Source organism: Ischnura elegans, chromosome 1 (genome assembly GCF_921293095.1).
Source record: "Ischnura elegans chromosome 1, ioIscEleg1.1, whole genome shotgun sequence".
Lineage (NCBI taxonomy): Eukaryota > Metazoa > Arthropoda > Insecta > Odonata > Coenagrionidae > Ischnura > Ischnura elegans.
In genome coordinates, this window is record NC_060246.1 from 67,392,698 (window position 1) to 67,405,750 (window position 13,053).

General features: G+C 38.3%; 1 protein-coding gene across 1 annotated transcript; it reads left to right on the forward strand.

Annotated features, from left to right (window-relative positions):
- The first annotated feature begins 9 nt into the window (after positions 1-9).
- LOC124162674 (protein O-linked-mannose beta-1,4-N-acetylglucosaminyltransferase 2-like) lies at positions 10-11,777 on the forward strand. The gene is made up of 6 exons (XM_046539278.1): positions 10-559; positions 740-1,011; positions 1,140-1,367; positions 5,178-5,463; positions 9,855-10,230; positions 11,154-11,777. The coding sequence occupies exons 1-6, from the start codon at positions 144-146 to the stop codon at positions 11,601-11,603; spliced, it is 2,028 nt and encodes a 675-aa protein (XP_046395234.1). The 5' UTR covers positions 10-143; the 3' UTR covers positions 11,604-11,777.
- Positions 11,778-13,053: the final 1,276 nt, after the last annotated feature.

The following is a 13,053-nucleotide window of genomic DNA, read 5'->3' on the forward strand; positions in this document are numbered from 1 at the left end:
AGTACGTTATCTAAGTAAAAGATGTCACTACATTTATTCGTGTCGTTTTTGTTTTTCGATGTGTTCAATGGCGGGAGTTGAAGACGGGAATGTGAAAGAAAATTCTGTTAGCTCATGAGTTTATTTGATACACAGTGGGGTAAATGATGAAGAAGAAAAGAAAAGTTAACAACAGAGGATCTTATTTGTATCCAAGACTAAATTTTTTGAAATTTTTCGTGATTACTTGTATATTTAGCGTTTCGATGTATGTTGTTATAGTGTACCTTTTTGGTGGATCTAATGTCAGTACCACTGCACCAATTTCGGGTAATTCAACTTTTTCGAGAATCAGTTTTGAGTCCTCCGTATGGTGTAAGATCGATATGTACGATAACACCCATAAGACCTGTACCTTCAATAACTTATGCTGGTTACCCTCGGAAGAGCAATTTATTTTTCTACTCGGTGAGACGTCCATTTTCCATGGTGTAACGGATTGGCGAGATCTTGCAGGACTCGTCTTCTCATCAGCTGCTGGGCACAATCGTTTTTCCATGAAAATTGCCGTGATCAGTGTGTTAGTAGACAAAACATTTGATTACACTCCTTGCATGTGCATTACGCATTCCTGCACTCCATGATCTTGGAAATGATTCTATTTTGGATTTATCTGACCGGTAGTTGTCCTTTCTCTTAGACTGGACAAAGTGGAATCAAATAATATGACCGATTTAGATGTGTTTTTTGTCTCTTTCAGACCTGTCGCGGGAGAGCATCCTCTGAATCAGTACACCATAATCAATGAAAGAGAATGGGTTTATTTCCTGTGGAGGTTTAAACCTGATAATATTATGCACACTGTGCATGATGACCTTTTACCTTTATTTTATGTTTACGATGAATTATGCTTAGGAAACATTCAAGCATGTGCAGAGAAATATAAGTTAATATTTGTGGATGACTTGCAGGATGAGTTAGCCTTTGATTTCTATAATTTATTTTCAAGAGAGTCTGAAGGGAATCGTCATGGTAAGAGAATGAATTCATGACTGTTGACCAATGCATGCATTTTTAAATTCATTGATAGTTTGAAGTTCAAGTTTTAATCCCCTTTTCATGTTCTGTAAAATATAAGAAATCATTTGTTAAATTTTCAGAAGAGAAACCTGTATTTTTAAGGTACAATTGGAAGCAACACAAAAAAACTAGTATCTGCTTTACACATGCTAGCATGGGTCTTCCTCGAACAACTCTATGGTATCAGTATGGATTTGGAAAACCTCAGGGCACTATTGAAGGATCAATGATATCCATGTCTGTGTTGAAAAGATTTGCTAATTTCATGCTGAAGCAAATGGAATTATCCCATCCTGCTGATTTTGAAGGTAATCAGCGTAGATCTCGACGCAACCTGTAGCTTGTGAACTATCACTTCTTGATTAACATTTCCATTCTAATGCAAAAAAGATCTGAATTCAGCCTCAAGACACCTATGGTATTAGAGACTAGTGCTAGAAAGAAAATATGGGTAATAAATGAAAGTGTTGCATAATGCAAACAAAATTGGAGATACATTTTGCCAGGTTGACATTAGGTATTCTAAATGCATGCTTAATGGTTTAATCTGTTAAATTCATTGTGATGCACTTACTCCTGAGAAATGCTGTAGCCAAACAGACTAAGGTTTGATCCATCAGAAGGGATTATTAACTTTGGTTAAAAGACATTGGGGAGCCTGAAGCTGCATAAGTTCTCTTTGGGGCTCTTTCCACAGCCCTGCTTCATCTTTAAGAAATTATAAAAAAAAACTTTGTGGCACCCATCTGAACCACCTGACAGTGGGGGCTCGGATAAAATGGATTCAACCTGAGCCCCCATTCGTTTGCAATCCTCTTGATAGTGATCATGTGTGTCATTATAAACTCATATTATGGAGTCAACTCTCCCTTATCTTGGATAGTTTTGTTTTTGAAGTTTCATTTAAAATGCAGCAAAAGTAGAAAAAAATCAATTAATTATGCTAATAACATTATGAGTTAAAGAACAGAGCTTTGTAAATTGAGATAAATGACAAAAAATATTTGCCTTGGGTGACACTTGCCCTTGTGTGAGTAATATCTGTGCTCAGTGGACCTCAACCCACTTTCTTTAATATTAAGTAAATTCCAAGAATTCATGCTCAATGCAACTGAACACCAAATCCACTTAGCCATTTTGCTTTATCCTGGAGCAAGAAGCATAGATATATGGAGAAAATTTTCAGAGAATGGTTTCCTGGCACACCTGAACTGGAGGGAATGAAAGCCATATAGAATCCTAAGAAAGGCATCAATGTCTTGATGTTTCCATGTTACTTAATGTGAGAAAATTAAAGTGGTGGCTGAAGGAAAAGGAAGAAGAAGATTTGCCTAATTCCGTGATTTCAACTCACCTCTCAGACTGGCCCTCTTGGATTTCTTTAGAATTTGATATTTTGAATGACCCTTGAAAGTAATGAAGAAGTACATATTAATATGTATGTTAGAGTTTTACAATTATCAACTAGAAATTTATAGTACGCCAAAGTTTGGAAATTTTGTGAAATTGACGCCTTTCTATAAATAAAGTAATGTCTAAAACTATCTTTACAATATAGATGCAGCATTTAAAAATGCATTTTTCAGAAGGTTTAATAGAGCTTCAAATTACTAATGGACCTTGGGGCTCAAGAAAAAATTTGTGGAGGAGGAACCCATTAGGAAAACTACTTTCTGATGGAGAAAAACGTGAAAGTAATTGAGGTAATTGCATATTAATTATGCAAAAAATATTTCAAAGATAGTTATTTATGTTTTAGTGAAGGAATATAAAATTATGTGACCAAAATTTTGATTACCCACAGTGGAAATGTTGCCACCGTATCTCTGAAAATATTACGTATATAAGTCTTAGTGTTGACTTTGGGGTGGTTATCCACCTAAAATGACTAGTAGTAGACTAAAATAGTAGCTATTATGCCCTTAAGAGATAGGATCATGGAAAGGTAGTTATACACATCGGATTAGCACAATACCTATAATCCCATTCACGGTGAGCAGCTAATTGGAGTAAACAGTCATATGCGCTCAATGTTGACCATAGCGGGATAGTATCTCACATACATGGTGCCCATTAAATAGATTTTAGCACCAACTTCAGTTTGTAACCTGGGTATCCAGCGACCGGGAGAATCTGGAATTATGTGTGAATTTTTAGTGCCTGGAATTATTCATGAATTTTTGCTCCAACCTGGAATTCTTTTTTTTTTAATTCTCAATTTCAAATTCATAAAATTTTGCCAGTTCAGCACACACTTTCTGGCCTAAAATGTGTTTGTCATAATTTTAAATTCCGTAGCTTACAAATAGTAGATTTTTTACAGCCGCATCTAAACGTGGAATGTCAGACAAGACATCAAAATCGAAATGTCTAGCTCCCTTATTTCAATTAAGATTCAACAACATGAAGAATAGAATGCCAGGTGACGTCAACATCTACTTTTAGGTCGAAGCAGCTTCTCGGCTTGCATGAAATAAATATGAATGATGTCTATGTATTAGGAAAATATAGTAATGTATAAATATAATATTATTTAAAAGCATTGAACTAATTTAGGATGTTTTAACATTCTCATCTATCACGTGCGAAAAATCCACAGAGGAAAAATCATTCCCCTTGACCGGGATTTGAACCCGGATCCCTTGATTTCCGGCCGAGTGCTTTAGCCAGTTAAGCTACCGAGGCGTCATTCTCCCCTGTGGAAATTTGTGGACTATGTGGAGAATGACGCCTCGGTAGCTTAACTGGCTAAAGCACTCGGCCGGAAATTGAGGGATCCGGGTTCAAATCCCGGTCAAGGCGAATGATTTTTCCTCTGTGGATTTTTCGCAATATTTGTGCGTTGCGGGTGACTCCGTAAAAAGTTATCACCGTGGCTAGTCCCGGTATACTTTAACTTATCTGTCACAGTAATCACATAAGATAAACATGGAATTTTGTAAAATTTCCCTGGAAAACTAAGAATTATGCATGGATATTTCTGCTTTGACTGGCGATCCGGGAATCGCATGTGTACAATTCCCTTCGTATTTCTCTATTCTGCCAAAAAGATATTTGTACAGTGCTTGAGATATTGTAGATCGTCATTAATCCTGAGATTGGTTTTATGCAGCATTCCACTAAAATGTCCTATCGGCTTACCTTTTGATATTCCATGTTCCTATCCTTAATATTTTATCACATTGACCTATTGACCCTATCGAGTAGTCCCCTCCCGGGGATCTTAATGGGATAATATAGGTTTACCTCAGGAATATTTTAATCAAGAAAATGCCATTATGTCTGTTTTGCTTATCATTGGAATAGCTACCACTTTTTGGGATAATATTGTGTTGGTTTATCCTTGCCTTCTACATTGCAGTACTACAGCCGTTTGTAAATGTTACCACGCCTGCAGTGGTATGAGTGTTGCTGTATCGGCCAATGTGGTTTCCACTTTCACTCAAGTGAAGGAGAACTGCTGCCCACTCCTCCAGGAGTTGGGAAGCATAATTGTTGGCAGCCTTCCATTGCCAAGTTACAGCTCCTTCACAGGTTTCAGTATCAATTAAATCAGTTATGTTTCATCAATTAAATGGTCTAACCTACCCTAGGATAGTCCTATTCCCCCATTGAACGCAATCATATTTTGTCCACAACTGCTTATTCAACAAGTAGACTCACTTATATGGCAGCTAACATCTATATCCACAGGTCAGTTCTCTATCCATCATCCAGTGGACGCACTCAGTGGCTTTAAGCCTAGCTGTGATAGGTATTGTTCAGTTGCTCCAGAATTAGTTAAATTTTTGCTTAATACATTCCCAGTATTGAATTTTTGTATTAACCAGTCTTTAAAACACATGAAAATATAAATGGTATCTAATGCGGAGACATCTACCGAATTCCTTAAGGTAGCAATTTTCTAGGCCCATTGATGCAGCAAAACAATGAAATTTTATTCATAGCATATGCAAATTGGGATACCTGGGGATACAGCAAGTACGTCTCTATACAGTGATCCTCATTCACGAGGCTTCCTTTTGTACAATTTATTTGAGGCCTTTTGACTGTCAATTTTGTGTGCGTGGTTTTGGAGGAGTAATTTCCATTTTAAAGCGTTGCATTTTTCTTTTCAGGTGTGTCACGTAAAGAAAGCTACCCATCTCAACGTGCTTTGTATTTATCTCGAAGCATTAGCAGGAAAATTCTGAATGAGGATGAAGTTATTGAGACCACCAAGAGCATATTCTCTGGGCTCATGGGGAATAATTCTCCTCTCAAAGTGGACATTTTTAATCCTGCTCCCAATTCATCATATTCATCAGGCATGAAGGAAATGATGAAAATTGTTTCACGAAAGCCTTTGCCTATGCTGCTATTTGGGATGCACAGTGCAGCTTTGACGGTTGCTGCAATTTTATGGTTTGTTTTAGAAATGCATGATTTTGTTCCTATTTTTTGTGATTAATCGAATTTAACATTGCACGCATACATTCTCAACCTTCTTTTCCCTTTATTTTAAATTCACTGCACGATTTTTTAAACCTTATTTAAACAAATTTGCAGAATAGAATAGCTACATCAGTTATTTATGTATTAAAATATACTAACCATCCTATGCTTTACTAGCATGTATCCCTTTATTTTAGGTTATCCATTAGGCCCCTTTCAGACGGGACGGCTTTTCGCCGGCCGCAGTCCACGGCTCCGCGCTGTGAAATTTAGGCAGCTTTCAGACGAGACGACTTTCTGCCGGTCGCCGTTCATGATACGGCGTGCCTAGAAATACAGAAAAACAGTACGGCAAGCAATCGGCACGGCCATCAGCGACATTTATTCACTATGTTCTTAAGTCGTTATCATGGTTAGGTGCGAATTTTAAAATAATAATTTAAACTATTATAAAATGTTTATCTATGCTGCTGATATACTAACTTTCTTTGTAATTATCTGTGCGTGTTCAACATTAATGGAATACTTATATACTTACCATATTTGTCCATTTTTTCGGCCAATTTAAAATATGGGAACGATGAAATATTATTCATGTCCGTAGTTCTTCACTGGTCACGCTACTCTGAATTGTATAAGATTACACGGCGGACGGCAGAAGTCGACGCGTCTGAACAGTCCAATACACCACAGTGTTTATTTCACGCCGTGGACGGCGTACGCCGGGCCCGATTGAAATGGGAGCCGTGGATACCACGGCGGCCGTCCACGGTGCCGTTCCGTCCATGGCGCGATTCGACTCATCTGAAGACACCCATAGCGACCTATGGTTATTTAAAGTCATGGTGCCGTGCCGTGGACGGCGGCCGGCGAAAAGCCGTCCCGTCTGAAAGGGGCCTTAATGTTGAACGTTTAAACTCTGACTCTGTCTTCATCACAAGTGCTTCTTAGAACCATATTACTGGACTTCTGATTTTATGTCTGCAACTTTTATGACAACCAGTTGCCTCTTAATTCTGAGATACCACCTTGTGTAAGCCATTCCAGTATTTTCTCAGCTGTCTGTGAAATTTGATGGTCTCACTCAACAGACTGGCTTGGATTTAGTTCCGCTGGGGGATGAGGTGGTTGGATGGGATGCTTAGATTGTTGACTTCCCACTCCTTTTGAACTGTGTTCCAATTCTGGCAGTGGCTGAGATTTTTTTAGGGCCTGACTTGTGCTGCAGTGCTTAGTGAGGTGACCTTGAGACGAGGCTTAGCGCTGATACGACGCAGGCTGCTAGCGGGTAGCTGAGTACCTGCTGGCTGGTAGCGCTTGGCTTAAAAAAGGTTTATTAATACCTTATCAAATGAAGAAAACTTTCCGACCTTAGCCAGTTTTAATAAGTGATTATTAAGACATGTTTCCCTGAGCTCTGCGCCTCATGCATGCATTGGTAACCTCAGACAATGTATAACTCCTATCTTCTCGTGTAGAAACTAGGTCCCTGTGACGTCACGTGGAGTGGCATCACATGGACGCCAATCTGGCCCTTTTCAAATGAGGATAAAAATGGACCATTGCCTTTCGTCTAAACCAGTATTTCTAAAAACGAAATAATTTGTATATTATGAATACAGCAAGGGTGGGTAACGAATCGCAATCAATGCCTTTCGTTTTCTTTGATGAAGGAAACTACCCTATTGTGGAAAAGAAACAGAACAAATTTGACTTACTGAATGAAAATGAATTTATTTGTCATTCCCCTATTCTTGACATAATCCCCCACTGATGTAACCCCACATCCCTAACTTTTACCTTGTGATATGACGCAAGTCTGGAGTTTTTGGTTGTTTGTTTGATGTAAAATCTCATCTGTGTTTCTTCGCCTAAACCCCCTCCCTATTTCAACTGCCCCTTTCCTCTTTCCTCCCCCACCACATTCTTCCTTCTGATTCTCCCCCCACTATTTTTGAAGATACATGTATATCTTTTGGAATTTGAATTTTTTTATTAGTTACTATTAGTACCTGAGGATGATTGTATAGCAATTGAGACATGTGTAGTTCTCGGTTAAGCAACTGTGGGCGATACAATATTTTACTTTATCACAATCATTAGCTTTGTTCCACTAAATCTCTCCTAAGAAAGTTGACTTTATTCATAGAAATAATTTTGTAGAAGTGAGATGTCTTGCTTTAAGAAGCCTATTTACCATAGTTTTGAGATAAATTCAAATTGCAAATGATATTTATCCATTTTAAAATATCTGGGGTGTGTAATAAATCTGGAGAATAAAAACAAAATATGTATATATTAAAAGAACATTAACTGTATTTCTACAACTACACCAACTTTTTAACTGTCTTGAACAATAATCTACCGATTTGATCGATAGATTTTTCTTTCTCATAGGAAAATCTACTAAAATTGGTAGCATATTAATTGCGTAAGCTTGGTTTCGTTAGAAGTTGGACCTGCCCGCCTTTGTGACGGTGCAGGATTCCTCGTCCCTTCCTTCCTTCCCCGTCCTTTCCCTGGAGGCGTCGTCGGGCTCTCATCGCGGCGGCGCCTCCTTTCCTTGTTCCTTCCCATCCTTCCCCTTCTGGTAGCAGAGGAGAAAAGCTGATCGCTTATAGTCCCTGCTCCAGGAGTGTATCCTGCGAACCCGACCCAAGGGTTTCGTTCCTATTGTCTTGAACAATATCTGCGGAAAATCGAGGAAATTTCCTTCCTCATAGGAAATTTTTTCCTTTCTGTAGAAACATTAAATTATGGTTTCACTAGTAGTAGGACCGTCCTATCCTATGTGACGGTGTGGGATTCCTCTTCCCTACCCTTCCAGTCCTATCCCAGGTAGCATCGTCGGGCTCCTATCGCAACGGCACTTCCTTCCTTTCTCCTTCCTTGTCCTCCCCCTTCTGTGGTGTCGAGGTAAAAGGCAAAGGCTTATAGACCCCACCCCAGGAGTGTAACCACGCGAGCCCTCCCTGGAGTCTTGTTTCCACTGTCTTGAACATTGCTGTAAATATTTTATATGAAAAACACAAATTATATGAATTTATTAATTCTGAAAATCAGCATTCATCTTGAGCGTTTTGTCTGTGTAAATGCACACATATATTCTATCCTAAAGCAGTGAGTGTAAAAGATAAGAGTGGGGTGAGGCTGCGTAAAATAATCCTTTGTTGAATTCTTTTGGTTTGAAGTGAGAGTTGAGATAGATAACCCTGTACTTACTCCATGGGAGAGTTGACATTTTTTTAGTAGATAGGCTGTGCCTTTGTGGCTAAAATTGATTATGTCCAAATAGATTATGGTTAGGCTTTTTGCATTGTACAATTGGGAAAGCCATACAATGGAGGGAAACTTCCCATAGAAATGCATGTGTGTATATAGGTATGCAGGGAAAACCTACTTTGGTTGTACAACTAAAGGTCATTAAATTGAGGTTCCACTGAAAACACACTATTAAATGATGAATGAATCCCGACAGAATGTACATTCAAAAGAGTATCTACGAAAGTGTGCAAAATAATCGTCTATGTTCTAGTCAAGAGGACAGCAGTGCATGTGCAAATGGCCCAAAATTAGTCAATATACCATGTGAAAATGATGATTTTATTGTTGAAAATACATACAAGCATAGAAGAGATTTAATTCGTGGCACTCCACACATGCTCGATAAGGGGCTATGCCCCTTAAAATCCCCAGATCTGGCTTTGCTGTCTGCTATTTTGGGTGTTGGAACAATTTTTATACGAGTAACAGCTTCGTCGCCCAGGTTGGAGGGAAAGGGACCCTTGGGTCGCCATGGACGGGAACACTCCTCAGAATGTCTTCGCTGTTCCTTGGAGCTCTGTCCTGAAAGTCCACGAGGCTGGCTTCGCCAGCCGGGGGGATAGGGTAGTGACCACTGCATCCGGCTTTACCGCCCCACTACTCGGAACGGCTTCGCCATTCCTCGAAGCTCTATCCCCAAAGTACACGGGCAGACCAGGGGGGAAGGGTAGCGATCGCCCCGTAGGAAAGATTTAATGTAGATTCACACTACAAAATGGAAATAAAAATACATTGCAATTTACAAAAATCCTTTAAATGTGGTTAATGAACAATGGGACTAGAAATGGCATTAATAGATCCAATTTTCTTTGCTAAAATCAATTTCCTTTATTAGCCCTAACTTGCCATTCAAATAAAAATGATTATTTATTTTAAAGCAGTGTAAATCCTTCCCTTGTTTCCAATTTATAATTTAAAGTCTGCTGCTATGGCCAATATATCTAAGTTGAGGTAATAAACTCTATGGTTGAGGTAATGCTATTAGGGTGGCGTTAAGTTCTCCTTGTTGAAATGACCAATATTTAATTTTCTTTCAGCATAGGGTTGAAAGCAGAGAACACAGACTTGTATATACTGGAATTATTCCCTCTGGGCATTGACCCAGCTGCAGTGTCACCACTGAGAGCTTTAGTCAAGGCCATCAATGTTCAAGATTCTCGTCACATTTTTTACGAAAGTTGGGTGAACTATGAACCTACCAACAGTATCTTACCTAGTACCAAAGTTGATCATCTTGTGGGAGGTGGGGATGCTTGTCCGACCCTAAATCTGAGTACAATTCTTCCTGCTGTGGAATGCTGTCACAATCCAGAATATCTGTGCAGAATGTTTCAAAATACCGTTGTTGATACAAAGACTTCATATCCGGGAAAGGTGAAGTCATTATTATCACAACCTAATCCTAAAGACAAGGTAAGTATTTTTATCTTTCAATTTACCCAAGTGCATTAAATAACACATTTGACACTGAAGACAGCGACACTAAAATCAGGAACAAAAGATAATGAAACATCACAAAGTTTTTCATAGGTATCAGGGACAGCTTTGGCAGTGTTCAGTAAAAGGGGTCAGGGAGTGGCAATATTAACATAAAAATGTGTAATAAATAAATGTTTATTTAGGAGATTTTTAACTTCTGAATAATAGCCCTATAGGTTTATTCTTAATCCTAATAATGTTCGGAAATAATACAAAATATAGACATGACTTTTAACTTGCTAATGTGTGCACCCTAACTTACTAAGAAAAAGGTTAGTTTATAATGCATAATAGATGTTTTCATTCATATTAATCCAGTTGCGCCGACTCCATGGGAACTGAGGGGGCCCGAGCCCCCTCAAAAATTCATAATGGGTGTGAGGAGAAAATATGTCCGGCTTATCGATTTTCCCTGGAGTGTCCAGATATCAATATTCGACTTATTAGGGTTCTAATGTTGATCATATGACTGTTCTAAAATGCTTAAAAAAATTAAAACTCAGTGGTTGTATTAAAATTTCCCGGGGCAAGATCCCCGGTGTGGCCCCCACAGGTGGGCATCCCTGTATTAATCTTCAAAATAAAACAGTGATAAACAGAATTTCCAAAACGAAGTGGAATTATTGTAAAACAAATGGCCTAAAATAATTGTAAAGCCTAAATGACATGTCAGGTCCTTTAAGTATTAAAAAAAAAATCTGGTCCTACTAATGCCAATTGTACCTGAGTATTCGTTTATGCATTGCTTGATTCTAGTATGAAGTTGAGACACACATACAAAGTTATAAATTTCATTTTCATAGAAACCCTATATATTATAAATTTTGGAGAAATAAAATTTAGTTCTTCCATTCCAGGCTTGGGGTTCTTCCAGTCAAGGCTTGAGGTCATTTCGTGAATTCAAGTGGTTTTTTCCTGCTTCAGTCTATCATATTCAATGCTTGTGGAACAAAACAGAAGATGAGGGATACCTCATTCTGACATGGACTAGTCCCATCAACCTGTATGGACACTTGCATCATTATTCTCTGACTGCCACTTTGCAGCTTGAGATTGAAGGAATGAAGAATATACAGAAAAATGAGGATGTAAAAGGAGATACCTCGCTAAAAGAAAGTGTGGACTTAGTTTTGAAGACTCCAAAAACCACTGCAGTTATATCTATACCTAAGCACTTGGTGGGAAAATCTGGACATGTTCTTCATGCTCTCGTATGGATCCAGTGCATTGTGCCATTAAAATACATGGGACAATTGAAACATAGGTCAGGTTTGGATGAGTTTCATAGATGCTCACTAAAACTTTAATTTTTACAAAAAATATTTCATTATCATTTTTTAACCTTCTAACAGATAAATAAATAGCATAGTAGTGACAATCTTAATGTGGAAGAAGAGTCATGATCAATCATTATGGACTTGCTCTTTATTTTTGTTGCCTATTGTGATATTAAAAAAAATAAAGACGCTCATATTTTTGTTTCTTTGATCTGTCTTCTGCTATTCACAGGGAAAAAGAAACAGCCACAACCCTTTCATAGATGAGTTAATGATATCACAAACTCCTGCGTCTTCATGGGCATCTATTGGTTTGTCGTTGTTCACACATTAAAACCCTCTTTCTTGTCACAAAAATGCTGTCAATAAATGTCTTTTAATTATGAAGGGTTTCTTTGCCAAAACTCTTCTTGACATAGTACTTAACAGCAGAGTTCATTTTTCTCCAATGAGATACTCCAACAGTCAATTTATGTTTAGCCTGTATTTATTTACTCAAGGCTTTTGTATTTTTGTGATAAATCAACCTTCGTACCTCATGCCTTCCTGTCTTAACCCTCTTCTGTCTCCATGCTCCCTATCTCTCAAGTTCTATTACCCACTGACTCCTAGTATCCCCTTTTTGTCATCCTCTTCAGGCCTGCTATACTCCATTCCTTGGCTTTTCCAAGCCTTTGGATCTTTACATGAATCACCATTAGCATGAGATTGTAGTCTGAATCTTTATCAGGGAAGTTACACAAGTTTTTCACTGTTCTTCGCTATATCTCCGAAACTTTCCTCGTGTATCTCCGATGATGTTTGAACCAGGCATTATTCATAAATACCTTTCTCATGGTCTGCATGTAGGCTTGAACCAGCTCAAAGTTAACAGGACTTGCTTCGTATTTCTATCACCATAATTATAATGCGTACCTAATCAAAGCCTATTACCCTCCATCTCAATTTCCTGTTTGAAATTGAAGCAACCGTGTACTCCTATCAATTTAATATTACCCTGTACCCTTCCCTCTAGTGGTTTTCACTTTCCTTCCATCTTACCTCCCAAAGTGCCTCGCTCCATCATTGCGCCAATCGTCCATGTCCCTGCACTCCTTGCTGCCATATTATCGGATGCAGCTTTTGAGTGCTTGCGAGAAATCTGCATGATAGACACCTCGAGGGCCTTGAACGACAAGGGAAAGATCTTCAAAAACTCAGTGCCGTGGATTGATAAAGCGGTTTTTGCTTCTCTGCTTAAGAGTGCCACATGTCGATACATTTGCTTTGTTGTAATGTTAGTGTTTAAATTAATAATTATGCAGCAATTAAAATTTGAATAACAAAATTAAGCTATATGATAAATTGAACACTCTATACGTATGTAATGAAAAAGTCACCAATCTTAGATTGGTTTGACACAGCTCTCCACTCAGTTTTCCCATTGGCTCATCTTTTAACATCTACAAAATTCTCCTGATTTATATCCTTCAACAAATCA